This window comes from Haemaphysalis longicornis, unplaced genomic scaffold (assembly GCF_048455015.1).
Source record: "Haemaphysalis longicornis isolate Haplotype H1 unplaced genomic scaffold, Haemaphysalis longicornis Haplotype H1 scaffold_9, whole genome shotgun sequence".
In the NCBI taxonomy this organism is placed as follows: Eukaryota; Metazoa; Arthropoda; class Arachnida; order Ixodida; family Ixodidae; genus Haemaphysalis; species Haemaphysalis longicornis.
The window spans coordinates 94,791,219-94,817,495 of NW_027526460.1; the positions used below are offsets into that span (position 1 = coordinate 94,791,219).

The 26,277-nt window shown below is 48.3% G+C and overlaps 1 protein-coding gene across 1 annotated transcript in view; it reads right to left on the bottom strand.

Annotated features, from left to right (window-relative positions):
* Nucleotides 1–15,047, bottom strand: part of Nudc (nuclear distribution C, dynein complex regulator) — a 45,696-nt gene extending 30,649 nt beyond the window's left edge. The window contains exons 1-4 of the mRNA XM_077685222.1: nt 14,892–15,047; nt 12,124–12,201; nt 7,716–7,904; nt 2,330–2,389 (exon numbers count right to left, since the gene is read on the bottom strand). Coding sequence (XP_077541348.1) covers nt 2,330–2,389; nt 7,716–7,904; nt 12,124–12,201; nt 14,892–14,969 — 405 coding nt within the window. The 5' untranslated portion in view covers nt 14,970–15,047. The remainder of the gene's footprint in view (nt 1–2,329; nt 2,390–7,715; nt 7,905–12,123; nt 12,202–14,891) is intronic.
* Between the last annotated feature and the right edge of the window lie 11,230 nt (nt 15,048–26,277).

Sequence of the window (26,277 nt, forward strand, 5' to 3'; positions counted from 1 at the left end):
CATTAATTTAAGTAATACATGCTTTTAGGTGAGCAAAAAATACCGTGCAACTGCATCATGTTTACTTAAAATAACAAGCGTACTAGTGTTTATCAACCGTTTTTTCCACATAAACACCGTGCTTACAGAAAAGAGGGTGGAAGGGGCGGGCCCCTCCCACCAATAGAGCAGTGCTGTACGGCTAGACACACAAACAGCAAGTGCACTCGCGATAAGATAGATTGGCAAGGGTCCGACTGAACAATAAAACTCAAGTCCCGTGACACTGCGCCGCCACAGAGCCGTAGTCCTTTAAGAAGTTCGCCGGAGCGTGCCATGTCATGGATGACAGCTCAACGAGTGAGTCTATCCCACTCTCCAGCGCGAAGTGACTGCATTGAACTTCATCTCGACATTGCCTCACATTTTGCAGCCCCGCTTGGGAGCCCTTTCGGCGCATTACTGCCTTTTAAAGAAAAGCGGATTGGCGCAGTACTTCCGCCCCTGCATTTCGGGGAAGACTTCTCTGAGCAAGCCATAACCTGCAGGGAGCAAGGCTGCATCATGCGCAGCACATACAAAGTATACTATTTCTTCGTTTTGTGCGAGTTCCACATGCCGACGCTACACTGGGCTATGAGGCGTGTCGTAATAGAGGGTTCCGGAATAACTTCCACCCCATGAGGATCCTTAAAGGGGCCATGCAGACAAAACACAAGTTTGTTTTATTCGAAAGATTTCGTGCTTTATAGTTCCAGCAGTGCTTATCCGGCAGCATACGATGCCGTATTCACTGAGAAATTAATCAATTTACGTTAAAATTTTGATTCTCCCACCAAATCGTGTGTTTTCGTGATGTTTGCCATGAAGTCACAAGGGCAGGTATTGGAACGAATTTCCAGTGCGTCATTAGGCTCTGCAGCCTTTCTTACCGTCAGTTTTCCCAGATGGCACTGCCATACTCATCCACAGACCATTGTCCGCTGTTGCTTTGTTTTTGACCATATTTACTCCTGGCTTGCTTTTGTTACGGTAGAAAGTAATCATTTCATGAAACCTGGGGTATGGTCGACAAACAGGGTAACATAAGAGAACATCGCTTAAACCAATCGGCCAGTGTTGTGTAAGACAACTCCAAAGCGGCAGACTCCTGCACAGCTAAAACAAGCATAGTGCAGTGCACATCGGTACTTCTTTGTTTACGTGTATTTTCATAACTTTCATTGCTTAACCCACCATTCTTACTGCTGTAAAATGAATATGCATTACAGTTAACCGCAAAAAGCTCATTCCGCAAGCTTATAAGCCTTACCTAACCGGCGTTTGCTTTTGCCGGCATCAGCCAATAACAGAGCTGGGCGAATGACATCATAGGTTCTGTTGTGAGAAATGAGCCAGTGGGTCGCATGGCCATTCCCTTTTTTTCCCAATTAGATGGCTTACTTCAGCGAAGTGAGCGTTAAAAGTGGTGTCAGTATGACTCTAACGCGGCATTCTTTCGAATGAACCAAACTTGTGTTTTGTCTGCATGGCCTCTTTAACGTGCCCCAGAATCTCGACACACGAGCGCTTTCACTTTTTGCCTCCATCAAAAAACTGGCTGCCGCAGCGGGGATTGAACCCGCGTCCTTGGGCTCAGCAGCCCAACGCCTTAGATAACACAGAGCCACCGCGGCGGGTCGAAGCTTACTTCTCTCAATCCGTATACTGATGCCCACAATATCAAAAACATCAAGCTTCCTGTAACTTTTTTGTCTCCTATAAGAGCAGACACAAAACTGCACTCGGTACAGTTAGGATCTCAGAAATACACAAAGACTATTTCTGTGCCCTTGGCAAGCTCGTGTCGCTAATTCTTTCGAAGTTATGTTGCCGTCAGTTTTCCGAAAAAATTCCATATTTACTGGACAAACAAAAACTCGCAAACAAAGCTGCATGAGATACGGGCCAACACTACGGCAAACCCCTGTTCACATCTGGTGTCATTGTCCCTCATGCCACAAGACACCCAATGGAAGCGTCCTATGTCCAGATTTTGAGACATGGTTAAGTCTGTTGCGTCGCAACCAGCTCTTATCAAACTTTCCTGCTTGTTTCCTATCTCTAAGAGCTACTCCTATCATTCTTCTTTCCATGACACTTTGCGTTGTGCAAGTTTCCTTTCAAGGAACGTACCAAGGCTACTAGTTTCTACACCATAGGTTGAGTTTCTACACCATAGGTTGAAGCCTGGTTGAGCAACATTCCCGTTTGCAACAGAGCTAACACACTGTTCACCGCTTGAAAGTGCTTTCTGAGTGCCCCCGGTACATACTAATCGTACGCCTGTATTGCCAGACGATATTCTCACCTTTTTGTCCGCCTTATCATTTTCTTTGGCAGCAGCTTTCTTTGCTTTCTCTTCCTTCTCCTGAAACAAACAGAACGTAGAAAAATATTTGAACAAGTCGGCGAGAGAGAAGTATGGCAGTTCCCAAATAAATTTTTCTTTCTTGCGTCAGGTGCACAAGTAGTATTAAGCCAGAACTAACGAACAACAGAAGCATGAAACAACAAGACGGGCCAGAACTTCTCACACTTAAAGCTGCACAAGAACCCCACACTGAACTTCTTTCCCACATTGAGCCAGTTTAAGGATAAGTGTGCCGAGATGTGTAAAAAGGAAATCCACTTTCTGACCTCGCCTACAGTAGACGAATCTAAACTTTTTTTCTCGTGTACAGCCGAACCCCGCTACAAGGAACACCGCTTCAACAAAATATTTCTGATTCCCATCAGCTAGCCGCAGAAGTCAATGCAACGAAGTCCTCGCCATAACGAACCATTAATCTGGCTTGTTTTCACTACAATGAAATTTTCGCTCAGTGGGGCTGGGTTTGAACATTTAGCTTACAATAAAATAAGCATAACCATCTGTAGCTTTTTATACATTCAGAGTGCTTAGCTTCACCAAAAACATGCGGTGTGTCCCCACATCACCACCGGTAAACAAAAACAAACACATAGATGGACACCATTGTTTGCTGTGACAGCAATGTGGCTGACCGTCTTTACACAAGGCACAGGCCCGGTTTGCCAAGCCAGAGCTATAGCCAATCCGTATCCAGATGAAACAGCGCCAATGTGCCCTGGGGCCCTATTCTCGACTGCACAAATTGCCGGGAAAACTGGAAATTTGCCGGAAGTCTTTTCTGATTGGCTTTCAGTTTTGGTCACGTGTTCCGGTTGACAAATCGGTTGTGTGTCTTCGTCATTTTGACGTTTCATGACATTTACTGTCCACAGTTCTAAAGTTCGCCTTATTTCTCTCTACTGAAAGCGCATAATTCTTGCCCAGCAATGAAAAACTAGACTAAATGCACCGGACATGACAACGTAGGCCTGTCTTTGCTATTCAACAACAATACTGCTTCTAATACACGCCCTCTGTGTGATTGGCTGAGAAGGCATGACGTAATTTAAACAGTTGGCGGGAATTCTTCAGCCTGCGTAAAGTGATGTAATGTTACGTAACAGCTTGAAAATGGCGGCTGCTGTTGCTGCGAAATAGGGCACAAAATTTCCCCGACCTTCGGCCCCACGAAATGTCCGGGAATTTGCAGCAGGCACAGTTTCGCATGACGCGAGGTTTAAAGCATGTTTTATACCAAAAGAAATAAAAGTTTTGACTGTTTCCAAGTCAGCGATCACGGAGAATACAAATAACGTGCAGTATTGCTTTTATTTTTGGCAATAAAATAATTATTTGGTTGGCGCAACCGCAACGTAAGAGGGCAGTACAAGCCTCTCCATGACAAAGAGAACCCAATGCATGGCATTTGTCCACACTCGTCCTAGTAAGTTGCTGGGCCACTTGATCGAACTAAAGAGAAAAATAACAAAGAAAAGTGACTCGTTTGTTCATTACGGCGCTAATTGAAGTCGAGCTTGACGAATGAGTGAATTGGCGACATCAGTACGCTCCGCGGTTATCAGGCATATCCCTTTGCTGCTCTTAGGTGTCATGCAAGTGATGGTCACGGCCGTCTTTTCTCTGATCATGCCATAAACTTGTAACATAGCAGCACACGATAGCGTGGCGGTGGTGGCGGCCGGGAAGGTGATAACGCAACAAAGCTTGCATTGAAGCAGAGAGCTCAACTATGTTACTAAAAGTGATTGAAAAAAATAAATAGATACGGTAAAAAGGAGTGTGTGATGTTCTTTAGCCCAAAATCCCCCTTTCACTCCCTTTTGGATCAACGTTACTCGATCGCCTTGTGGTGTTGACGCCTGCAGAAATGTGTTTCCCTTGCCAACCTCAGGTACCGTCTAAATTTTTGTAATACATGCGAAAGGTTTCTATATCTTTTATGGGCAATATTTGATACCGTATTTACTCGCGTAATCCTCGCACTCGCGTAATCCTCGCACCCCTAATGTGAGCCACCAAAACTTGGATTTTTTGGTTCCTCGCATAATCCTCGCACCCCCAACTTTGCAGCGGCGGAAGTTGCCTGCTCGCGGAAGTTGCCTGCTCGCGAAACCGGCATGGTGCACGCGCTCTCCAACGCGCGCCCTCCCCCGCAGCCTCTCCATTCGGCGGAGAGCGCTGTGTATCCAAGGCCACCCAGGCGGCGCGCCCTAACACCCTGAATGGCTACTCCCTAACAGGCGCCCTAACATGCTACTCACACTGTCCTTGAGCCGGTTTCGCGTGCGCGCAACTAGACAGTGTTCGCGCAGCCCGCTGTCGAAGTCGTCGTGTCGCCGTCGTGGTCCCGTGTCCCGTCGTTGAGCGGCAGCAGTCAGTGAGTCACTCGCGTAGTGGTGGATAGCTCGCTGCCATTTTGAGAACTTGTTGATGTCTTTGTTTTGTGTTTTGTGCTTGGTGCCGCTTCGCCATGGGGAAGAACGCCAGCTACGCTGCCGCTTTCAAATTGAAAGCGATAGAGTACGCGATCGAACGCGGCAACCGTGCCGCAGGCAGGCACTTCGGCGTCACCGACTTCAACGTGCGTTAATGGAGTAGGGCACGCACATGACGACGACGAGATAGGGCGCGCGCCAGAAAGCAAAGGCGGCAATTTCACGATCGCTGATCGACGGGAGACTGTTTACGTTGTAAATAAAAAAATAAAAAGAAATAGCTGCTGTTGGCAACACTGAGCTTACATATACAAAAAACGACCGCTACATTTAGCGGGATTGGCATAAGGCGAATTGGCAACACTGTGCACGGGATATTTTTTTTTCCCCCGCATAATTCTCGCACTCCTAACTTTGCATTGACTTTTCCGAAAAAAAAGTGCGAGGATCATGCGAGTAAATACGGTAGCTTAGTTGTGATCTCTATGAGTGAAGCGTCAAAATACACTGCATGTCATCAGATTGATTATTTATTGATTATAGGGTTTAACGCGCCGACGCAACGCAGGCGATGAGGCACGCCGTAGTGGAGGGCTCCGGATTAATTTTGACCACCTGGGGATCTTTAACGTGCGCCGAAATCTCGTACACACGGGAGTTTTTGCTTTTCGCCTCCATCAGAAAAGCGGCCGCCACGGCCGGGAATTGAACCCGCGACCTCAAGCTCAGCAGTGCAATGCATGTCATCAGAGCTATACGTGCATCACGTCACTGATTGCTTACGTTGTGCTTACGCAAAAAACATGGCGAATTGCCTGGGAATTTGTGCAGTCGAGAATAGGGCCCCTGCTGGCACCGCGCCGTCATGTACGTGTTGTGAGCAGCTGTCATTGCAGTTTTCCTTCTACTATTCTTCAAAGTCAAAAGCAAAAATAATGCTTTTGTGTTTAGTCTTGAACCGACGTCATCCTACCTTAATCGCGTGTGCGCGCTCGTGATGAATGCAAACGCACGCGGGTTGCTTGCCAAGGTCAGATGCCACCACGACCAGTCAGAGGATAAGATAATGGGCGCTGCTCCTCCCTCAAGCGCAAGAGGGGAGCTTCCGCAGCTGAGCAGCTATATGCAAGTAATTAGCTCGGTAGATATGCCTTGTTGTACAGCAATATGTTTTGAGACTGCATTTCTACCCTTCCCCCAAGTAACACGCTCTTTCAAGCAGTTAAAAACCAGATAACTATTCATATGTTTGTTCTCCGAATAAACAACGTAATTGCACGTCACCTCTTTTTCTATACATTGCATTATGCAGTAAATGTTGCAAATAATATACGGAGCTACTTTTCTTGCCCTTCAGTGGTGTGTTGGGGCATATTTCGCCACAACAAATTTCGGCAACAACGAAAATTTTCACATGCCCCATCAACTTCGTTATAGTGGGATTTGACTATACAACTGTTGCCCTTAAAGGGGCACTGAAGACAAAACCAAAGTTGGTCTGAACAGATAGATTGGCGTCCCCAGATAAAAAATATACCAGTCTCTGGGGCCGCACATTTAAAATAATTTCGTAAATGACAAAAAAATGAAGCTATCAGTCGCCCAGCAGAGATGACGTTAACGAAGACTGAGCGGATGTGCCAAGAGTCACGTTAGGGACAACAGAACGAGAAGCACGCACACTAGCTCTCAAAGAAACACGTAACATCTTTCTTTGCACGTTAGTTTTCATAAGTCATAAACAATTATAAATGTACAGGTACGATTCAAGCTGTGCCGACATTTACAAGCTGCCAAGCTGCAGTGCCGGTGTTGGTTGCAGTGGTTATTGCAGGTTCGGCATAGTAAAGGCCTGTTACCTCCAACTGTACGAATGCCAAGGTTGTGCTACATAAGCCCATTCATCTAGCCATAAATCTGAACACCTTTTTTGAGTTTTCGCATGGAAGTGCACCCGAACGCCTGCATAGTAATAGCATGAAAATGCTCACGTACTGCCATTCAGATGCTCGTACACCGGAGTACCTAGGCTTGTTTTCACACTAAGCATCGGGCACAGTTACAAGCGGAACAAACAGATGGCGCCACGTTGTCAAGCCGAGTGCATCGAAGCGACTAAATTAGACAATCCATAACGACACTGCAAAGCATAAGAGTGCCACTGACGTCGTTCTCGCTGCAGTTGCGCTGTCCGCTAGACATTTTGTAGGTAAAGTAAAAGGCCGCGCGGCACATTCACAATGTTTAACCCCCATCGCACGTCCCTTGCAGCATCAAGGTTGGCGCACACAGAGCGGCAGCTTCAGGACGTGTAGAGCGGGCAAGTTGTTTTGTCATACGCACTGAGAGCGCAACTAGTGGCTCCAGTGGCCAGATGATTCACTTTGTGGGTTTCAGTCTTCCTGCTAGACCACACTCTTGTGTCACTCGCTTCCGGCCTCCATTTACATCACACGAAACATCATGGCACGAGGGATGAAATGCGTTTCTCAATGGGTAATTTTTCAGCAATTAGCCTGCTTTTGGTGCAGAATAAATGCTGAGAGGGCTATGAGGCAGCTGAGCTTATGTCTGAGCCCAACAATGTTGCTTGGGAACATTGTCAATCGAGTCCACTGCTCCTTGGAGTGGAAATAAACAAATTTAAATTGAGCTTGCTAGTTCCCTTCAGTGTCCCTGCAAGCCCATCCCATCCCTAGCCAAAATGTCCCAATATGTTTTTTTACTACAAACATATTCTCTCTCTCCCTCAGCCCGTCTGTGTGCACACCCCGTTCTCTAAACACCACACTGAAACCCCCATTCACAAATTTGGGCAGTGATCTTTCCGCCTCCCCCCTCCCGCTTTCTTTCGAAACAGCCCTAATCTCTCACACGTGCCAACCCACCCGGTCCAGCTCCCTCTGCAGTGCCTCGGCCTCGGCTTCTGTGAGCTCCTGGACCTTGCACTCCTCCTTCTCTTTCTCCTGCTTGAGCTTGGCCTTGCGCCGCTCCTCCGCTTCCCTCGACATCTTCTCCTTCTCCGCCTTTTCCGCCAACGCGATGGACTCGTACTTGGAGAACTTGTCCAGGATCAGCTGCGAGACAATCCAATCCGTCGGGTAAGCCAACAAACAGCACAGAGGATACAGAGCATAAAGCGAAGAATTCACAGAGCTTCACAGCAAGGGGAGGCATTTGACCCGTGCACTTTCCTGGGTCTACCTACCCCTGAAAGAAACATTGACAAGACGCGAATAGTAGCCTTGGTGATGCACAAACACGAAGGTTCCACTGTTGGGTACCCAAGTTTGTACGAAACTTTCAGCGTGAAGTAAGAAAGACAGTAAACGTAGAAAATGACAACATGAGATCTGCGTCCATTGCGTTACATGCTTCCCTTTGAATAGCACCCCAAATTGACTTGAAATTGGCAAGTAAAGCACAAGGTAAAAAAAAAGGAAACATATCTCATCGCGGTGGAGCAAATGTGAAGGCTCCAAAACTGCCCTCCAAACATATTTTAGAAGCACGTAAAATTACCTCTGCGCAATTTAGGTGGTAGCACTCATTGCTTCGGTCTTGTCTGCGGCATCTGCATATTACCGTGGTGGCATAACAATATGCAAAACTTGCAAATAAGAAAGAAGACACCAAGGCCATTGCAGCAGTAGTGACACTATCAATTTCCTTTCTGCTAGCAGAATGGCAGTACCCGGAGGTGCGGCAGCAAGAAGCTGATGTCAAGTGCCGTCAGCTAGAGGAAGAAGCTGAAGCAAGGTGTACCATTTCTGCTCCCCTGAGCACAGAGGAATATGGCGATACACACAATTCCGGCACATCTGTTAAGCAGAAAATCAATACATGTGATCTTTGCAATGTCCCCTTATAAAAAAATTCATGTATGGTTGATTTTTGCGATAGCCAATAAAATACTACATCCACTGCAGAAAATATTCACTCCGTCACCTGCTGTCGCCCGTGCCACTACAACTTCTAGTGGAATTTTAAGAAATCAAACGGCAACAGTTACGAAAGGCTTTACATGATAGGTTCCATGTTCCGCCTGGAATGCACGTGGAGAAGGGCAACGCGGTTCAATAAACGTTGCATCTCTGCCGTATGGCAGCGCTGGCATCGAAGCGCCCGACTTGGAGCAGCGGAATGTGGTAAATTTAGATTGACTTGAGCAAACCTCCAGCGTGTTTACCTTGGGAGGAGTTCGATGGGAGAGGAACAGCATGATAGGTGAGCGGAGAAGCGAAGGGAGACATTTACTTTGCAAATGTCTTTTGATCGACATTTGCGACGAAAGGGGCAGATATGCGGCCAATTTTTCCATTCAAATTTTTTTTAGGTGTGTCTGCTATCAGCAGCATCACAGAGACCAGTATGCTACAAAAAATGCTGTAAAAAAGAAGTGGTTTGAGAGGTATAGATGGGCTATCGTCGCCTTCGACATGCTAGCATGTGTGTTCTGCCTTTTTTTCGGTTATCACCAGTCACGGAGCAAGAATATACGCAGGAGGCGAAACAGCCCAAGGCAGCATGCGCGGGCGAGTGACCAGATAATGCCACAATGAGAAGCAATGCGGCCTACGGAGCTTTGTAGCTGTGGCAGTGAAGGAGAGGGTAGGGGCACATGATGGGAAAAACGATAGTGGCCACAATTCATTCTGGAGCTTCACAGTGAAATGCAGATCGCGGTGGCCGCATGGTTTCCTCTCCCGCAACGGATGTCATTTGCTTAACTTTTTCATTACCACGCCTATTCAAATCGATCACCGGTGATCGATGATTTATATTGCCTATTTCGACATGTTGTAGTTGTTTCTCATACACCTAATGCGGCCAGTGGTTAGTCTAGGCACTGCCCTTTTAGAATCAGTTTCAATTTTCCTGCTCCGGCGACATTCAGATTTCTGACGGCGTTTTTTGCGAGCTGAGGTGCGTGTGTTTTCGAGGAAGGGGGCGTGGCTGCTGCACTTGAGAAAAAAGGATGCAGATCGTGGTTAGGCTGCATTACCATAATTTTTTTTTTTTTGCCAAAAGGCTCCTGGCAAGTTAAATACCAAATAATGCTGCAGCTTTGTAATCCGACAACGTTGAGAGGTGATAATTATTTGAAAATGGCACCGGCTATACACTAATGATCTTTGGTTCAGACAAAGGGCAGCTTTATTCTCCCAAACCTTATTTCTGATGGTCCCATGCATGTCTAGCAAGTGTGCCTGGCATTTTCAACCAGTTTCCAGCAGTTTTGGTTTCGTTTTTGCATTGCGAAATTCATATTTGGCACTACTACGCAGTTATTCAACTACAAGCTCATTTGCCATGGCGCCTCCGTTGCCCGCAACTGCTCCTCAAAAAAAGCATGCCACTCGCGCTTCCACTTTATCTACGCCTTGCTTCTGTGACAAGAGCTTCCACTGAAAGTTAAACGATAACACCAAGTCGTCGGGTATCAGTTCAGACGAGGAAAATGCTTCCAATTGGCCTTGAACACCGCCAGCTGTTCACCGGCCAGTTTCGGTTTCATACGAGGGTATTTCTGGAGGTCTAGTATCGCTTCTTAGTAGTACTGTCTATTCTGACAAAGTCTCAAACAGCCTTGTATTTGTTTCTTTTCGAAATTGTTAGGTGGTGCTGCAATGTAGTAGGCTCGAAGTTCTGAACTCACTTCATAGCACAACGGCCACTTGGTGAAAGCTAGCTGGGCACAATTCTAGCGCATCGTACCTTATTCCTGCAAGCAGGGCTACCATAGCGAATCAGAAGATGATAATAAACCTCAAATTAAAGTTCTGACTGATAAGTTATGATCAGAACGTCAACAAGCATCCACCACAAAGTTTGGTTTTCAACTCCAAGCGGATTTTTTTGCATCACTTGCTTGCCTTCAATATTGTGCTGGTCATAATCATTTACAAGGTGTTTTTACATCACGCGGAGGGTAATTGCGGCCTTTAGGGATGTCAAACCACCAGATTTCTTCTAGAGAATTATCCAAAATAGCAAAATTTGAAATAGTGGTTGGGCTTCACCACATGGCACGGGCACCACGCGGGCTAACATATTCTTTTATATTTGACAAATTGTACTGCGCAACTCAATTTTTTTTCTAAGACGGGTTTTTGAAATGTCTAACTACAAAATGTATATTCTCAATTTTTTCTACTAATGGTGGTTTATTATACACAACTTACTTTTTCTTATTTTTTTTTCGACGTGTGGACAAAAATTTTGAATTCAATAATTTTTTTCACAATCATTATTTAGGAACACATTATTAAAACTGGTGTCGTAGGTAATCACGTGGAATAATCTGCATTTTATGTCACTGCAATGTGTGCCTAACCAATATGTATAGCACAAAAAAAAAATTTTGTTAGACCCTTCAAAATTGGCCGATTTCCCACGGTAACGAAAGAGTTAACCTGTGCCAAGTGCTTATGACGTTATCTGGTCGCCCCAGGAAGCGCCGTTTCCCCTCCAGTCTCGTTCTTGCTCCGTGCCGCCGGTGCCGCTACACAGCGCTCCGATACGAATTGGCCACAGCTCCCGTGTTCCAATTACTTTTGCCAGCAACTGTACCTCTCGTATGCAATTAGGGATCTCACTGTCACTTAATTGGCGTCACCCGTGATACGTATGTGGTACGGGTTGGGCTTTTATTTTATATTATAGCCCTTTAGCTTTATGTCACCTATGTAAATGAGGTGAGCCAATGAGACCCCCCCACCCACCCCCCATCCCAAGCATGTTCAACCTAAATTACAAACACAAAACCGAAACTCACACTCCCTACACAACTCTTTTCATTTTCCCCTTTTCTTGTGCCCCTTTAATTTTCTGCACACCGTCAGCCTGGAAGAAACAAGGTATTATTACTATTTTTAACACGCTTTAAGCGCACTTGATAGCAGTGAGATCTTTGTACTGTGCCTCCTTTAGAAATAAGGTCATTGCCTGCTGGGGCCAGAGCAGGAAACCGCACCACAGTTCCGATCAACTTTGAACAACAGAAAATCGAAGGGTTCTGGACTATACTTCTTAGCAGCTTACATACACCCATAAATGGGTATCAAAACCCAACGAGACTAGTAGCCCACGACGGGTTGCGGAAATAGTGCTTCAAATTTATCTATTTAACTGCTGAGCGGCCTGGCCCTTCTCGTATTCAAATTCTGATCGGAACATGTAGAAGCAATTGCCCTCTGCTGAGAGTATGAACAGCATGTTTTGACACCGAATACTCCCGTGTAGTGTGGTTTAGGCCTTCCTGGACGAAACCTCAGCAGAGATATTCTCACTTACCTTTTTCGCAGAGCCTGGACCCCCGCCAATGTAGAAATCCGTCTTTCTTGCGAGGAAACTGAAGATAGTTTCCAGGAGCTGCACAGAAAAACAAAGTCCAAGATCAGTCCCGTGTGACTTTTGGGTGGAATGGAAATAATAATACAAAAAAGGCCACAGCAGACACAGGAAGTATAAGTCGTTCGGTTTCGGGTAAAATCGGGTCCGATTCTTACACCCTGAACGTGTTTCAAGGAGCCATGAAGAGAAAACACAAGTTTGGTTCATTCAAAAGATTGTCTCGTTAGAATCATACTGACACCACTTTTAACGTAAACTTTGCTCAAATAAGCTACATAATTAGGAAAAACGGGAATGGTCATGCGACCCACCAGCTCATTTCCCGCAACAGAACCTATGTCGTCACATGAGCTAAGCTCTGCGATTGGCGGAGGCTGGCAGAAGCAGACGCAAATTAGGTAGAGCTTACAAACTAGACGAACAAGCGATTTGCGCTTAAACTTAGGGCACATTCTTTACAAAGCAATAAGAATGGTGGGACAAACAGTGGAAGTTACGAAAGCGCATGTAAACATAGAAGTACTGATGCGTACTGCTGTTGGTACTGTGCGCACTATGCTTCGTTTAGCTTCACAGCACTGCGGGGCTTTGGGGTTGTCTCTGACGACACTGGCCGATTGACGCAAGCAACGGTGTCTTACGTGACCCCATTTGTCGAGCGAGCACTGTTTCAGGGAACGAATATTTTCTCCCAGAACAAAAACAAGCCAGGTTTAAATGCGGGCAAAAACAAACCAAACGCTTGCCACGGTATGGTGGCGCCATCTAGGTTACGGAACGTAAAGAAACGCGGGAACAAACCAACACCGCTGTACAGGGTGAAGACAACCTTTGAACGGTCCCGTGCCACCGCAATTGGGCCAACGGGCTCAACGCGTTATTCTTTTCGTTTCCCACGAGACCTAGCAACGCGAAACAGACAATATGATTCAAACTTCTTCAGTAAACCGCGTTGCGGCGATAATTTTAGCGCGGTTTTGACACAATGACTTGCTTCGGCGGCGAGCGAGCAACCGAAAATGGCGGTGCCAGCGTATACGTGTCTCTACCCTGTACGGCGGATGCGTGAATGAAGGTACTCTAGGCTGCAGAGCGGTCGGTTTCAGTGATGTCACTTGGGACCACGAAAACGCATGATTGAGCGGGAAAATCAAATTAACCTAAATTGTTTAATTTCTCAGTGAATAAAGCACTGTTTGTATCCGGACAAGCGCTGGGGGCACTATAAAACACGAAATCTTTCGAATAAAACCAACTTGCATTTTCTCTTCATGGTTCCTTTCAGGAGGTTCGAGTTAAACCAGATTTCTCCCCGAATGAACATTTTTAAAGTAGCTATATCTGCACTGTCGTGCACTAACGGTCCGTTGTTCTCAACCAGTACTTGCTGGAAGCAAGCCCCGCAAACACAGCTTCCAAACTCACTGACTATTTGCACAAGTCTACCTCTCCCCACCTCAGGCTGGCAAACGCTGCACTGAAGCTAATGGAAGCTGTTTTGCCGAGGACTTTCTCCCATTTGGGATATGTTCAGCGATCGGACAGGCCTCGAATATCGACTGATATGTTGCGCAAGGAGATCATATCGTATGCAAACAAAGATGAGCGAGAAATCGGTGACCAGCTTTTCATGAAAAAAATGTTTAATTTCTTAGAAGTTATCGACGCTCTTTACTGCCATCATTACTAATTCATTTCAAACAAATGCAAAATTTCGGTGAGCATTGTCTAGAAAACCCTGATGTGTCCCCCCCCCCCTCCCCCCCCGATCACCAGATTGAAACACCAACTTTACGCGTTAGCCCTCATTCACACAGCCATCACCTTCTCCGTCCCGGCACCGTCACGTCAACAAACCGCGACGGAGACGTAAACGAGTAGCGTTCGTACTGGAGCTCTCCGTCAGATTACAGGGTCGTCTGCCTAATAATCAGTTTAGCCTAGAATTGAGCGTTTTTAATCTGAAAAGTAAAAAAAAATGGTTTGTGCTCACTTTTCGCTAAATTTAGCCGTAAAAATTTGTTTTCTGATTAGCTGGTTTAGCGCAGGGCATGGTCCCGTCACGTTGACGTGACGGAAACGTAGAGCTCGGCCTCCCGTCACCGTCGCACCGTTTTCGGCGAGAAATCGGCCGAAAAACGGCGCCCATGACGGAAGACGGTGACGCGACAGTGACGGGATGAAAAACGGCTGTGGGAATGAGGACTTTTAGAGTTAACAAGCTCGTGATATCCTCTAAAATAAACGGAGTGCATTACTTGGTACATCTGTAGATGTAACACGAAAACACCCGAATTTCGGAATGGTTTCACAAAAATAACCCATTTCCTCCCCGATTATCAGTTCAAAAAAGAGCACCCGATTTTATAAAAATATGAAACTCGAAAACGAACAACATTAAGTATAATTCGTTTACTGTCAAATTCCCGCGGCCTGCGCGAATTTTCCAGAAGCAGCACGCGATGCGCCTCACCGCACCCCACAAGTGGTCGTGGGTTTAATTTAGCCAGCATGACTTAAAGCTAACACAATTGTGAAAAAAAAACGAAACGTTAGTGTGTTTGTCGTGAACAATGCTGAAGAACGTCGGGGGCGGCTAAGGCGAGCTTCATCGGCGAATCACGCGGGCGTATTTACGTTGTTAGGCCTAGGCACGACTACGGCAGTTACACCGGTGAGTCAACGTCGCGATCACAGTGCTAACTTACCTCCTGCACGCCTCCTTCATGCTGCTGCGCCAAAGCTAGCAGCATACCATCAAACTTCTCCACGTCCGACTCGGGCATTGCGACTGCACGAGGTAGCAGAGGTTGGTAGTTAGTTTTCACCACTTTTCACTGCACAAAATCGTTTACCGGCGTTGCCTCGGTTGCCTGGCAATGATGTGCGTATGTCGTATGTGCATTGCGAGCGCCACTGGCGTACGCTGACACTTGCTCTGGCACTCTTATTTTATAAACTTAATAAAAATAAATTGTTTTCAAATAGATTAAACTAAACAAAAACATTTTTTATAGAAAGTAACACATGATGTTTTCCGGTATTGAACAAGTTTTTATTTTCGGTTTCGTTTTCCGCCTCAACTGTTCTCTGCCAGAGCGCAAATGAAACTGTGGTGACCCCGCAGTTCATCACCCTTCGCGGATACCAGCAGACTGCAGTTCTTTAGGGGGCTCGTAGGGTAGAACAAGATAACGTGTTGCTGGGCGTGTGGGTTTAGGTCTACGAACATAATGAGTGGCGCAAATACAGAACACACACGAAAGAAGACACGGACAGGCGCTACTGTCCGTGTCTTCTTCTTGTGTGTTGTGTATTTGCGCAACTCAGTATGCTCGTATGGTATAAGTTCACGTCATGGCGGCTTAGAGCCACGTATACAACAACTTATTAAATGCAGAGCATTTGTATAACTCACGATGTCACCCGTGCGTCGGCGTCCGCAGCAGCCAGCCTCCCCCTACACTATAAAAAAGAAATAACAGTTACCGGAGCCTGGTTTCGACCCCACGACCCCGCGGGCGGAACGCAAGGTACTCGGTGCTCTACCCACTGCGACACAAAAGCGACTTTTTTTTTTGTAACAGTAACTTTATTTACAGATATACATACAGGGCCAGATGAAGTGGTTACAGAGGTTTCAGAGAACAGTGTAACATCCTTTGCTCACACAGACAAATAATCGCGTTCGGGAAGTGAACAAGCCAAGACAAGATTCAGCGTGTTTCGCCAGAGGAGTGGAAACCATTCGTAGGCAGTGCCAGCAAAGCCACGTAGTGCTGGCGTGGTTCCTATTAGAAACACTTACAAATGGGCGATGGTGTCATTTGTTTACAGTAAACGGTAATGAAGTAGGGGCAAGGGGTTGGGCGTAGAAGTCGTTAGTGGGCAGAAGTGGCCCATGGTGCTGTCCCGCTTCCGGCCCTCAGATCAAGTCCCATCTCCTTTACTGCTCTACCTTAAACTCCATGAGGGCTCGTGAGCCCCGCGCCAGTGAGTCGCGAAGCTCAGTGTCTGAATCGGGCCCGTCAAGGGCGGCCACTGCCCACTGCGCCTTCTGTACAAAGTGCCTCCACGCCGGCCGCGGGTTTTCGGCACATTCAACCACGTCGACTCTCGCCCTCCATAGTGAGTGGAGACCTATGACGTGGACGCAGTCACGGAGGAGCGGGTGCTCTGAGGCCGCCTCCAAGAACCTCAAGTTCATCCAGGTGAGCTGCCAGTACATGTCGAAAGAGCACTGCAGCTCGTCCCAGAAATACGACGCCGTGTTGCACTCCAAAAAGACGTGCTCTGCCGTCTCCCTCCTTCCACACAACAAGCAGTTGGTCCCTCCAGGAAGAAAGAAGCCCCTCTCCCCCTGTCTTGCTTTAGTGGGTAGAACCCCTGTGTGAAAGCGGAAGAAGAAATCATTCGAACCAGAAGGAATGGGGAGCTTCCGCACTCGCCGGAGGACGTCACTTTTCATGCGCCCTAGAGGTGGTGAGCGATACATGGGGGGTGGAAGGATCTGTTCCACCAGGTCCCAGTACAACTTCTTCGGGGCCACTGCGCACAGGTACTCCCAAGAGAACAGTCCCTGCAAGAGGGCCACCGCTGCCGCCACTTCTTTGTAAAAGCCCGTTGCCCGGTTACTATGTGTAAACTCCGCTGTTGTTGGGAGCCAAGGGGCCAAATGTGAGGAGCCTACGTTTTGCAGAGCAGCCCGAAGGAAACCGTCACGACGATCCCGGAAGAACAAAAAACGTTGCACTGTCAGCTTGAGCTCCACGTTAACAAGCCCGAGGCCACCCGCTTCCGGACTCCAGAAAAGGTTAGTGCGACGCATAGGCTCGTAGGTGGATCGCCAGAGGAATACTGCGAACAGCCGGTGTAGCTTGGCCACTGAGCCTGCGTCGATGGTCGATACTCTGGCCACGTACAGGACGGCCGGGTATAACACGGCATTGCAAACATGTGCCCTTGAGAAAAAGGTGATGTGTCGCGCTCGCCAGGGCTCCAACTTCCCACCCGCGGCTGCCAGCTTTGACTGCCAGCGGGGGGCAATGGCTCGGCCGCAGTCCAGGTTGACTCCGAGGTAGCGGGTGATGGCCTCCTTCCATCGGACTCCGTAGAGCTGTGATGGTTTGGTGGGCCATTCACCTAGCCATGCTCCCTCACACTTAGAAAGATTCAGCTGAGCACCCGAAAACCGACAGAATGATTGCGCGAGCGCGACGATCTCCCTCACCTGTTCTTTCGATGAACATACGAAGGCGACATCATCCGCGTAAGACAGGACTCTTAGTTCTTCGTCGCCGAGAACCAAGCCTTTGACTGACTTCGATGCCATTGCCATTCTGCAAAGTGGCTCTATATATAATGCAAACAGAATCGGGGGCATGGGGCAGCCCTGCCTGACCGACCTTCTCACGGCGATGGGGCTCCCCACCTCCCCATTCATAATGATGCTCGTGGTGATTTCAGTATAGCATATCTTGATCCACTCCACCATTTCGTCCCCTATCCCGCACCGATGGAGGAGCATCAACAGAAAGGCGTGATCTACTTGGTCGAAGGCCTTTCTGAGGTCGAGTTGCAAGACAGCAAGGGGAAAAAACCCTGACTCCGCCACCTCACAGACAGTCCTCATGCGGTGTAGGTTGGTGTTTATAGAGCGGCCTCTGAATCCGCATGTCTGATGTGGTCCCACCACACTGCTGAGGGCCTTCTCGAGCCGTCTGGATAGGATTCGGGATAGGATTTTGTAGTCTGTTGATAGCAGACTGATAGGCCTGAAATCTTCAACACTGGGTGCCGTATCGTGAGACGTTTTTTTCGGTATAAGGACCAAATCACTGCTCCGCATTGAAGGTGGCAGCAACTTTGTGTTTTTGATGTTTTCGAATTCCGACGCCAAAACAGGGCTGATCTCCTCTCGGAATACCTGGTAGAACTCCGAAACGATCCCATCCGGCCCCGGTGACTTATTCTTTGGCAATTCCTTTATAGCGCTTTTGACTTCTTCGACCGTGATGGGGTTGTTTATGGCGGCCTTAACGTCCTCCGGGACCTTGGGCAGCTCATCGAGGACATCCGGCGGAGGAACATCGATAACAGCGCGCGAGAACAGCTTCTCGTAGTAGTCGCCAAAGGCAGCCGCCACCTCCCCGCTCCCACGAGCGAGCCCATTAGGGTGGTTGACCTCGGAAATCGCTTTAGTGGCAGTTCTTGCCCGCTCGAAAGCTCCAAAAAGTTTCGACGGCTGTGCCTCGGCCACCACTCGCTGCTCCCTACTCCGCACAAGAGCCCCCCAGTACCGCTTTTCCAGCTCAGTTCGGATCTCCTCTTTAACGCTGCGAATGTCCTCCGAGAATTCCCCCCGCCTCTCCTCGTCCGCGTCCACAAGAGAGCGTAGGCACTCCGTGAGTCGGCTCAATTTCGCCTTTCTGTCTCTCGCTTCCTGTCGTCCGATTGCGATTGCTGCATTTTTTACCCGTTTTTTGAAGCGCTCCCAGGCGACCACATCGATGGGTGCAGCATTGATTGCTTCAATTTCGCCTCTTATGCGATTAGCGAGCGAAGGCCGCATTATCGAGGACCGTAGTGTTCATCAGCCAACGGCTGCCAACCCCTCCCTTGATTTCGCGCTCAATTCTAATGGTACATGTTACCAAACCGTGGTCCGAGAAAGCAACAGGGGTGACGGCGTAGCGACACAGAATCAAAGGCTACGAACGCGCCTTATATTCTTGACTCATTCAAACTACGTCAAGAAGCTGCTGATACAACGCATTCACTACCTGTGGGCAGAACGCGAGGTACATGGTGCTCTTCCCACTGCGCCACAAAACCGACACAGAATCAAAGGCTACGAACGCGCCTTATATCCTTGACTCATTCAGCAGCGGCGTGCGTTGGCGACTCAGCGGCGTGCTAGCGGCGTGGTGTAAACGTGATAGCACCAACCCCCCAAACACTAAACGTTAACGCAATACACCCACCCCCTATGCGACGCATTTACTCGAGTCCCCCTCGCGGGGAGATGGGCCCATTTTTTTTACTGATTCTCTCTCGTACAGTCAAACCCGTTTATAGCGAACTGCGATATGCACCGCGATTAGTTCGATATATCCAATAGTTCGAAATAGCCGAACCCGCCTATAACGAGCTTATTGTTAAGCGGGATTCATACGACGGAGAAACCCTCTCACGGAGGCGGACGGATATGTGACGTCAACAGCCCGTGACCGGATTATCCGGCCTGGCGGCGCATCCACACGTGCGGAGCTACGCGGAGTGACTAGCAGACGACAGCGCCGAGGAACAGGTTCCATTCCCCGCGGAGGGCCACCACCGTCGAGCGAAAACATGCCGAGGCATTTTCTTTCGCGGAGCCACCGCGGGCCATCCCCACCGAGGGGCGGAGCCTAAAACCGGTCACGTGAGCGGGTCCCGCGGGCCAAAAAGCGAGGGTTTCTCCGCCGTGTGAATCCCGCTTTGCGAGTTCGCAATCCGCAAGAGCCCCCCCCCCCAACTCCGCCTTCCGCGTATGCAGAAACGAACACAGTACCGTAGCCGTTACCATACCAAAATAATCCATTTATTGCAAGTAATAAAGCTACTTTCCTCCTTAAAGGAGTACTGACCCGAAATTTCTCGCTTTCAGTTTTTATGCTTTAAAGAATACCTATTTGCCCAGTAATTACGAAAATCGAACCGAAAGCCGTCAGCCGCCAACACAGAATTAATTATAGCACGTTTATTGCAACCAGTTTCAAATTTGGTCGCAGCGCGGGAAAATGGCCGTTCGAAGGCCAGCCTGCAAGCAGGCCAGCCTTACGTCACGGTCTCACCCGTGACGTCAGGGACGTTCGCCGCATCGTCTGCTACAATTGCGCATGGTCCGCACTCGCCCGCGCAGTCGACATGTCGTCTGAATCGTCAGACTCGGATGAGTCGCTGCCACCCGACAGACAGAACAACTTTATTTGGCCAGGCGATTAGGCCGGCGATGTCTTCGCCGTCGTCCGTTTTTTAATATCACTGCGGTTCGAACCGGCGCAGACCGTGATAGCAACAGCTTGTCGCCACTCTTCTAATCAATCTGATTGCGAAAAAGAAGTTCCACATGCGAGAAAGTAGATGTTAGTGTTTTGAAAAATTGTGCTAGGGGTTGTTATCCGCGCTGAATTTAAAAGCGGCGTTCAGATATTTGCCGCGATGGTAAGCCTACGCTGACCGGTAGCGGAGGTTCGGCGCTCCGACCCAGCACTGCCGGCACCGCGGTGCGGCGAGCGGCCGAAAGATGGCGCCACCTGCGCGCTAGAATCAAAACAGGCCATGGCAGATGTCTTGGTCACCGATCGCTGAAACGGAAATTATCACCACAATAAAGCTCAGTATGCGAAAAAGGGGATGATAGTGTGGTGAAAAGTTGTGTAAGGGATGGTAATTCGCGGTTGTACAGATACCGGCGATCAAATATTCGCCACGATATTAAGCCTGAAGTTCCCAACACCCAAGCTGACGCGAGCAACGCCGAGCCCGCTGCCTTAGGCGACAGTTCTCGCGGCCGCCGCCGCGCACGAACTCAGTCCACGTTTAGCGCTGCACGTCGTCGCGTGGAAAATAATGCATCTTGGCGTCGTCGTCGATTTGCTCGGACAGGCTTCCACGAGCAGTACTTCGCATTCCGCGAGTTGGCCATAGCACAACTTGGTCGAGCTCGGCGACGCGCACCGCCGCGTCGCCGCGGTGCGCGTCGACATCGCGCACCGCGCGGTGCCGGTACCGCGCAGTTTTCAGCACCAGTGCAAGGGAACACCATGTGCCGGCCACGAACTGAAGAGCAAAGACGTCGAACACGCAAAGTGCGCAAAGTTTACAAGTATTGCTCACACAGCTACACCCGTACGTCTCCTGCCCAAACGAATACCACCGACAACAGCAGCGCGGGATATCATTTCCGGCTCCGAAAACGACTATATGACGTCACCCTGAACCGGCCAGACGCGCAGGCCGATGTTTCGTCACGCCGAAAGCGATTTCGCTAGTGCTGCCGATTTGTGGAAGCTCGCGGCCGGGACAATCAAAATCGATTTTAAATGTGATTCGGGCCTCGGATCGCTGCAAAAATTTCTGTGAGGCATCTGTACAAACTACTGAAGCCAATTATATCATTTTCTAGACGTCAAAATTTGGTGTCAGTCCTCCTTTAAACGCCAACTGCACTCAAATTTTTCTTTGTCCAGATTTGATCCAAACAAGTAGTCTAGGCTCTTAAAATCACCATGGCGAAATCTGTAGCTTCGGAATCACAGAGCGCGCCAGGTACCGTCGTTCAAAGTACCTCCGAGCAGACGACGTTTGTACCTGGCGGAGAGTCGCCGAAACAAGTTCCGAGCGGCCTGTGACGGAGGATGGGGAACCTGTCCCGTGAAGCTCGCCCGTGAAGGGCTCTGCGCCAAGCCACGGCCGCTGGATGAGAGCGCACGCAAGGTGTGCGCCTTTATCCAGCGGCCGTGGCCAGGCTCAGTGGTGCGTTCGATGATGATAGTTGGGTTTTATTGGCGCAAGGCCGACTATGGGCAAAGAGCGCCGAAATGCGTTCGCCCGGGTTTTCTCAACTACACCAGCGCGCTGTGCCGCAGTCGTTATCACGTTTAAAACTAACCGCATAGGTAGCAATATCCGCCTTTTTTTTTCAGTGCAATAAAAGAGATTTACGCACAAACCATTCACGCACTTGTGAACGTTTTGGAGTTAACAAAACTTTTTTTACTTGAAAATATTTTACTCAAGGAAAAAAATCGCGCGAAATGAGCACTTGCCTTACATTTGTAATTCGTATTGCAACTACCACAGAGAAAAAGATTTTATAAATTTTTGACAACTTGCACTTCCGCGTTCAATATTAGCCTTATTTGGGCTGGCCTAACGCCACCTCCATCCTTTCGATCTTTCCAAAAGTTTGACGACCTAACTAGAGTTGTTGTACACGCAGGTATAAACATTTGTGCGACTTTTGTATCACTCGCTAAGTGAACCAAAATCAGCCTTTCTCGTAGTAACAAATACATCCGCACAAGGCTGTCTTCTTCAAGGCTGACAGTAACAAGGCTGTCTTCTTCGCGAAGTGCGAAAGCTAACAAAACTGCTCCTCTCTTAAACAATAAACTAAATGTTTGTTAGATTCTGAAGTGAAGTATTTGTTTTGGTAGAGCGTTAAATTTAGTTTACTTGAAAGTAAAATGTTGTCAACAGCATATGTCTCTGGTGAAAATAGAAAAGAACGTAAGATACGAAACTTTTTTGTGTTTTAGTGCGTCCTTTAGCAGTGGAAGCTGTCTTATAGTTTCAGACCACTTTTATACATAGAGTTAATACTACTGCTTTTATAATTCGAATCTCGATGTGCAGCTAGGCGAAAAATACTGGGTCAATATTCACGAAGCTGTTTGTACGTAATGTATTGTAGAAATAGTGATTGACCTCCGCCCGCGTGCGGTTTGTTCCCTTCAAAGAGAGCGATTGGATAGCCGAGGCGCCGGCTAACGAAAGTTACTTTTCGATATCGTACGAGCAAGTAGCTTTGTAAATCAGGTTCTGCTTTTTTACTCGCAATGCCAAGAATTGCTACTCCGACACTTATACTGATGGAAAAAAATTACTGTCGGACGGTCTACTTCATCTCGATTGATAGCAACGCGATGCCGCAATTGGGCATAACTTCATTATCATGGGCAAACGTTAGCGGAAGTTCTTCTGTGGAAATAATAGTGCGAAGCGCGACGCTACCACGCGCATTTACAGGGGGCTCTTAGCGGCCGCAGGTGCTGGCGCGGCCGCTTCCGTTCCATAACGTACGTCACGTCCGGCCGCCGGTAATGGCCGCCTTTTCTTTTCAGTTTCGGTTCCGAAAACGCCAATTTCGCGAGCTGTTTGCGTCGCGCGCGTTGATGTTTGAAACGCAGTATTTTGCATTTCGCACCCTTTTTATGTGAACTGTTAGGTAAAATGATTTTTACGTTCAGTTGGCCTTTAGCTGCCCACGTTGCAAAAAAAAAAAAAAAAGAAGAAGTGGTGATTTTGTTTTCACTTTTGTTTTGGCGGCTTCAACTAGCGTACCATTCTCTACACGAAACATTGTTTGCACCAGTTCGAGTCCGCGTCTTCAAAAATCTAAGAAGCGTTGGCGGAGCACATCGACTGCCGAAAGCGCTCCATTATAAGCGTCGGACGGATTTCACTCGCGACATCATCGGGAACGTTGGCGAGCTCTTCCCACAGTTCACCGATGCTGCTGTCTTGGTCCGGACTCGATGACTGGGCGGGTTCCGTCGCGAGTCCCGCGCGTCGGAAACAGTTACGGAAAGTATTGGGCGTCCCGTCGCTCCTTGCGAGGCGCAATGTCTCAGTCGCGGCTCTTGCTCCGTGGTCGCGGCCAATCCACATCTCAATCGCCGCTCCGAGATCATGCATTTCGGCGGCCATTCTAGGCGCCCAGAGTTCGATATACTGGATGTGAACTTCGTTATAAGGAATATGTTTCCCATGTATTTCTGTAACTGAAATATTTTTGTTCGATATATAACATAATTCGCTGTATCCTGGTTCGTTATAGCCGGTTTTGACTGTACTCGCAGACGACCGCCGGGTATTTGGCGCCCTGCGACCTGCAGTGTATGGTGGGGCAGTGGTCTGAATCAGCTCGAGTTTTATGTTTTTAATCCAAAATAGACCCTGCCGTCTTCCGGTCGACGGCCATTCACTTCCCCATGGTTCCTGGCCACGAATGATATATCGCGTTCATTAGTGATGCGATCGGTATAACGTCGAACTTGAACCACAGTCGTTTCGCCGGGGGCGCATTAACGGCCACGTAAAAGAAAACGCAAGTTTGGTTAATTAAAAAGATTGCCTCGTTAGAATCATACTGACACAACTTTTAACGTAAGCTTCGCTCAAATGAGCTACGTAATTAGGAAAAAGGGAATGGCCATGCCACCCACTAGCTCATTTCCCGCAACAGAACCTATGATGCCATACCAGCCCTGCGATTGGCGGAGGGCGGCAAAAGTAAACGCAAATTAGGCAGTGCTTATAAGCTTGTCGAACGAGCTATTTGAGCTTAAATTTAGAGTACATTCTTTTTAAAGCCGTGAGAATGGTGAGACAAACAGTGGAAGTTACGAAAGCACACGTAAACATAGAAGTACCGATGCGTACTGCTGTTGGTATTGCGCGCACTATGCTTGGTTTAGCTGCACAGGACTGCGGGGCTTTGGGGTTGTCTCAGGCGACACTGGCCGATTGGCGCAAGGAGGAGGATAAACTTTATTGGGAGCATCGTAATGTGGTGTGGGGCCCTCATTCCAGGACTCCATTGGAGACCCCTGCCGCTACGGCCCTTTCCACCAGCCTAAGCTAGGAATCGAGACCGGAGCTGGACAGCTCCTTCTCCCACTGCTCACGGGAAGGGTGCGCGATTCTTGGAATTTTGGGGTTTGCAGAACACTCCCATACCATATGGTACAGGGTGCCCGGGGAAGCGCAAAATTTGCACAGCTGGAAGTACTGAGTGGGATGGAGCAAGTGAAGTTTTGACGGATGAGGAAACGTATTTGTTTGGAGGAGCCGGAGGCAGTGCTCCTGCTCTTTGGTTAGGAATTCATGACCGGGGGGATAGATCATTCTTTGGCACTTATAGTAACCCGTTATGTCTTGATACGTAACCAAAGGACACGCAGTCTCTAACCTACACCCTCGTGTCGCCTGGCGGGATAGATCTCGGGCGATGTCATGGGCGGTCGTGTTGCCCTTGAGGGTTAAGTGGGCTGGCGTCCAAACAATCTTCACTTTTCTTTCGGGTGGCTTTTGCAGCAGGATGTTCAGAGCCGTTTTGGAAATTCTACCACGAAGGAAGTTTCGGCAAGCCTGTTGCGAGTCCGTAATAACGGCAGAGGAAGCGGCAATTGCTCTGGCCATCTCCCAGACAAATGCGGATACCGATTGGCGCAAGCAACGGTGTCTTACGTGACCATATTTGTCGAGCAAGCACTGTGTTTCACAAAATGATTATTTTTCTCCCTGAACAAAAACAAGCCAGGTTTAAATACGGTCAACAACAAACCAAAGGCAGAAAACGGCTTGCCATGGTATGGTGGCGCCATCTAGGTTCACTAACGGTAAACAAGTCTTTCCAATCGGCTGCAGAGCGGTGATGTCATTGCAGACCACGAAAACGCATGATTTAGCGGGAAAATCAAAATTTTAACTTAAATTAATTAATTTATTAGTGAATAAAGCATTGCTTGCATTCGGACAAGCGCTGGGGGCACTATAAAACACGAAATCTTCGACTAACACTAACTTGTATTTTGTCTTCATGGCTCCTTTAAAAAGTGAGCGTTGAATGCCACGGAATTATTCATTGGAATTCTACGCTTCCTTTTAAAAAGAGCTCAATTACGTGACCGGTTCTCAATAGTGAGCGTTGAATGCCACGGAATGATTAATTAGCCTCGGCAACGTATGCATCGTGGTTGTCAAGGTGTGCACGAGAAGGATAACTATGGGCCTCCACGATTTACCAATATCCTGGATTGTCCGCGGGTAGTCCGAGGACTGTTTTTGGAATGGAAGCTCCGTAGGAATACATGGGAAACTCGAGCGCCGGGTCGCGCCCCGGGTAGTCCGCGGACTGTCCGGGACGGATAATTGAGGCGTGAGAGAGAGAGAGAAAGAAAAACTTTATTTGCTCAGAGCCATGGTCGGGCCCGCCAATCCGGGGCTGCCGGTGGCCGACGAGTAGCTCTCTCAGCCCGGTCCATGAGCCATTTTTGGCAAGCTGGATGCGGGTTGAGCAGGGTGGCCTCCCATTGTGTCGTGGATCTGTTGTTCGGTGTAATGCTCTTCATGTTGGGATTTTGTGTGCAGTGCCACATCGTGTGGAGTAAATCTCCCGACTGGTCGCAGTGCGGGCACTGTGGTGTTGGGTAGATGTCTGGGTAGTATTTATGTAGGGTTGCGGGAATTGGAAGTGTGTTTGTGTGAAGCTGTCGGAGTAACACCTCCTCCATTCTTGTGAGCGAGGGGTGAGGGGCTGGAAAT